The following is a 5,000-nucleotide window of genomic DNA, read 5'->3' on the forward strand; positions in this document are numbered from 1 at the left end:
AATATATCGCAAAATAATAATATAATATAATTAACGATAGAAAATATCTTTCGTGTTATTTATTATTTCGTATGGGGGAGATTTAAACTGGTTGAGAACCTCTGCCACGCTCCGTTCTCTCCCCCCTCTCTCTCTCTCTCTCTCTCTCTCTCTCTTTCTCTTTCTCATCTTCGGTGTTCCGCATCAGCAAAAGAGAGAGAAAGATGAATACACCGCGTGCTCTCTTCCGCGGCCTCTAGAAGCCGAAGGAAAGTTACTGACCGCTTTGAAAACATTGACTTGGAACACTGAGACACTGACCGGGCCAAGTGGTCACTCGGTTATCATACTTCTTCCATGTTTCTTCTTCGACGCTTCCGAACGTTTTCTTTCGTTTATCATAACGATCGTACTTTTCAAATCTTTTTCTAATTTGCCATCGTTCACTTTTAATCCCTTTCTTTTATATCGTTACATTGAAAAAGAAAAAAGAAAAAAGAAAAAAAAAATAAAAGGAAAAAAAAGAAAAGAGAAAGAAAAGAAAAAAAAATCCCCTATAGTATTTCGTACACTTTGCTCTTCTTGATTGTTAGCAAACGAACGAACGAACGAACAAACAAAACGAGGAGCGATTGCAATAAAATAAAACAGAAAAAGAGAAACGAACGTAAGGACGAAATAAAAATGTCGAAAGATTAAGAAGAAAAAAAAATAGGAAAAGAAAAATGGATCTCATTAGGTATTGGGCGATACTGAAAAAGGGTCAAGTTGAGAATGACTGTTTATCCTATTCTATCCATCCATCCATCCATCCATCCATTTATCTATCGAGCACGGTAAAGCGGAGCAAGGTACGCGATTCGCTCGAAGCTACAAGGACGCGCGTTCCTTCTTGAATTGCTTGAAGAGGAATAGAGAGAAGAGGAGGAGGAAGGAATAGAAGAAAAAGAAGAAGAAGAAGAAGAAGAAGAGATAATGTATCGGAGGAAGAAGATACTATATAACAGAAAGAGATAGATATAAAGAGAGCAAACAGGCAAATAGGGAAGGGGCCCCGTCACGTCCTCGATCCGTACCTGGCTATCATCCTGATGTTTAACACACATATACATGGATGGATAGATAGAGGTTTCTCAGTCAGTCCTCTTTTACCTACTACTATTACTATTACTACTACTATTACTACTACCACACTACTACTACTACTACTACTACCACTACTACCTGTTGCTATGTCTCTCTCTCTCTCTCTCTCTCTCTCTCTCTCTCTCTCCCTCTCTTGATATATATGTATATATCTACCTGACAGATAGAGTTGTGTGAGAAGAAGAGGGAAACAACAAATATGTACATACATATATATATATATATATGTATATATATATGTAGACACACAATACAGATAAACAGATCGGGCCCCGTACTTTCACCGACCGTGACTTCTCTATCGCTTTGCGCGTTCCACTCGGCGAGTTTCACAGATAAAAGGGGGTAATAGAGACGCGTGACGATGTGTCGCCACGTAGGTTACTGGAACCCACTCGCCACGATCCAATCCAACCGAAGAAGATGAAGAAGAAAAAGAAAAAGAAGAGAAGGAGGAAAAGGAGGAGAAGGAATCGTTCCTTACAAACCTGTACGTGAAATCCGCGAGTTACAACTATGCGAGTGTCAACCATAATTCCTCAAACAACCTTCGTATGCGCTCATGCGCACGCGCGCGCGAGACTAGCAAGCAAAAGCTAACCTGTTTCTATATCTATATGTGTCCTTTATGCGTTGCACGCGTAATGTAACATAACGTAATGTAATGTAATGTAATGTAACGTAACGTAATGTAATGTTATGTATCGTAATAACCGGAAATTTCTCACGTAGCCAAGTTAGATGCTGGATTGCAAAAGAATATTTTATTCCACGTTGAATACTTGGCATACTCAACGTTTGTACTTGCTAGTATATATTAATATCTCTCTCTCTCTCTCTCTCTTTCTGTCTCTCTCTTTCTGTCTCTCTCTTTCTGTCTCTCTCTTTCTCTGTGTGTCTCCATTTCTATCTCTGTCTCTCTCTCTTTTTTTTTTCCATACGCTTAAACTTTCGATTCGTCATGATCCGTAATCTTTGATCCTTCCTTCTTTCATTCATTGATTCGTTCGTTCGTTCGTTCGTTCGTTCATTCATTCATTAATTCCTACATTCGTTTCTTCGTCTCTTACTTTCAAACGTGTACAATTTATAGAGAAACTCGTACTTGTCGTATATATCGCAGAACTTATCTGATACATAATTTACTCGAGATAAAAATAATTTTGAATATGATTTAAGCGAGTAAATGGTGAATTAAGGAGAATGGAAATTGCATGGATGATGAGAGGTTGTACGAAGTTAATAGGAGTGTGATTGAGGGGTGGACAATAATAGTGTGAAGGGGGGGAATAGTTTTGAAATGAATAAGAACGATAAATGATGTTTGATCGTATAATACTTCTTAGGCGCTCTTGATATCGGATTAAATGAAAAATAGAAAATAAAAGAAAATGAAAGCCATGTTTTTGTATATGTTACATTAGATTTCAATCGAAGGAAATTAAAAATTAATAAACGATCACATTTTATTCTGATTACAGGCAGGGATGAGCTCTCGCAGCCGGGTTCGCTTAACGGTTACGGAAGTAGTGGTGGTGGTGGTGGTGGTGGTGGTGGTGGTGGTGGCGGCGGAGGAGGAGGAGGAGGCGGCGGTGGAGGAGGCGGCGGAGGCGGTGGCGGAGGTGGTGGCGGAGGAGGAGGTGGCGGAGGAGGACCCGGCGGTGGCGGCGGTGGTAATGACGGTTGCGACGCAAGGAAGAAAAAAGGTCCAACGCCGAGACAACAGGAAGAACTCTGTTTGGTCTGTGGTGATCGGGCTTCTGGTTATCATTACAATGCACTCACCTGTGAAGGTTGTAAGGGTTTCTTTCGGCGCAGTATAACGAAAAATGCGGTTTATCAGTGCAAATATGGGAACAATTGCGAGATTGACATGTATATGCGCCGTAAGTGTCAGGAGTGCAGGCTGAAGAAGTGTCTTACGGTTGGCATGAGGCCGGAATGCGTTGTACCGGAATATCAGTGTGCGGTCAAGCGGAAGGAAAAGAAGGCCCAGAAGGTAGGGGTAAGATTTTCGTCATCTTTCGACATTAACAAATTTCGTCGGGCAGTGTTCTTGAAGATGTTGGTAAACGTCCGAATGTTTGTTATATACCCAATTACATCGTATATACAATCTGAGATATTATTTATATCGAATCTATCGCTTCATTTTTGTACGGGATAAAAATTAATTATTATTGTTTTTTTTTTTTTTTGTTATTATCATTATCATTATTATTATTAGTATTATTATTATTATTGTTATTGGTTTGTTCTTTTTTTTTTTTCTTTCTTTCTTTCTTTCTTTCTTTCGGACATTACCAGTCCCCATCCGTCGATCTTCGCGTTTTCCTTTTCTCAAATGAGAGATGTATTTTTTCACTTACGTATTTTCTTATTCGATCAGGAAAAGGACAAGCCGAACAGCACGACGATGAACGGCTCGCCAAGTAGCGTCGGTGGTATGGGCACCGATCAAGTAGGCGTGAAGATCGAACCGGCGGAGGCAGAATCGTTGTCGATGTCCGGTAGTAGCGGTATCCTCACCCCAGTTAGCCCTTATAGCTGCGTAAAGCCTATCAGTCCCGAACAGGAGGAGCTGATACATAGGCTCGTTTATTTCCAAAACGAGTACGAGCAACCAAGCGAGGAAGATCTCAAAAGGATCACGGTATTTGAAATTTATCTTTGTATTGTACTGATAAATTAAAAAAAAAAAAAGAAAAAAAAAGAAAACTGACGATTCGCGTGTATAGGGTACGCATTGCTTATTGGACCGTGTATTGCATAAATTAATAATAATATTAATAATAATAATAATAATAAGAATAATAATGATAATAATAATAATTTTTTCTCTCTTCTTTTTCTTCCCTTCCCCATTTTTTGTTTAGCATCAACCGACGGAAGGTGAAAATCCCAGCGATTATAGGTTCAGGCACATAACAGAGATAACGATATTGACGGTGCAACTGATCGTCGAGTTTTCGAAAAGGTTACCCGGTTTCGACAAGTTGATGCGCGAAGATCAGATAGCATTGTTAAAGGCGTGCTCGAGCGAGGTGATGATGCTGCGAATGGCAAGAAAGTACGATGTACAAACGGACAGCATAATATTCGCGAATAATCAACCTTACACGCGCGACAGTTACAACGTTGCTGGTATGGGCGAGACCATAGAGGATCTTTTACGTTTTTGCCGGCAAATGTACGCGATGAAGGTCAACAATGCTGAATACGCGCTACTTACGGCCATCGTCATATTTTCAGGTATGGATGAATTGATAAAATTAATAATCCACCTCCCTTGTTCTCTTCCTTCCCCCTTACCCGCCCCCTCAACCTTTTTCTCTTTCTTGAATCTCAAGATATCCCCCCCCCCCAAAAAAAAAAAAAATAAAGAGAAAACTTAAACGGAACTCTTTGACATATTATTGTACGATTCTCTCTTTATTAGTCTTCGAGTAAAGTTTTGTTTGTTTGTTTGTTTGTTTTTTTTGTTTTTTTTTTGTTTTTTTTTTTGTTTTTTTTTGTTTTTTTTTTCTTTTACACTACCTATCTACCTATCCGTTCTTATGATGTATATGGAGAAACGAGTTTTTAAGTTTTGATCGATGAATTCAGGAAAGTAAGATTAAACGAACAATATACATACGTTTCGGAGAACTACTGTATAACGTATAAATGGCGAAGGAGGATACTAGTAAATCGATCGAAACTGATGGAAGCATTACCGGGGCCAATCCCATCCTTCACGTTGCTAGATAACGTATCGAACGTACCTTCTACCCGTCTCGCCTTGATTTATCGATCGGCTTATATAAATACCTCTGGATTCTGTTGAGCGCAGAGAAACAGAGAGTGAGAGAGAGAGAGAGAGAGAGAGAGAGAGA

At 39.5% G+C, this 5,000-nt stretch overlaps 2 protein-coding genes across 2 annotated transcripts in view; both read left to right on the forward strand.

Annotated features, from left to right (window-relative positions):
• LOC118443448 (uncharacterized) overlaps positions 1 to 5,000 on the forward strand; it is a 218,783-nt gene that overhangs the window by 186,376 nt on the left and 27,407 nt on the right. The window lies entirely within an intron of this gene.
• Positions 1 to 5,000, forward strand: part of Ecr (ecdysone receptor) — a 53,551-nt gene that overhangs the window by 33,425 nt on the left and 15,126 nt on the right. The window contains exons 2-4 of the mRNA XM_085658450.1: positions 2,607 to 3,130; positions 3,515 to 3,778; positions 4,002 to 4,377. Of these exons, the coding sequence (XP_085514576.1) occupies positions 2,607 to 3,130; positions 3,515 to 3,778; positions 4,002 to 4,377 (1,164 nt within the window). The remainder of the gene's footprint in view (positions 1 to 2,606; positions 3,131 to 3,514; positions 3,779 to 4,001; positions 4,378 to 5,000) is intronic.

This window comes from Vespa mandarinia, chromosome 7, assembly GCF_050613455.1.
Source record: "Vespa mandarinia isolate Hongniang chromosome 7, ASM5061345v1, whole genome shotgun sequence".
Classification (NCBI taxonomy): Eukaryota; Metazoa; Arthropoda; class Insecta; order Hymenoptera; family Vespidae; genus Vespa; species Vespa mandarinia.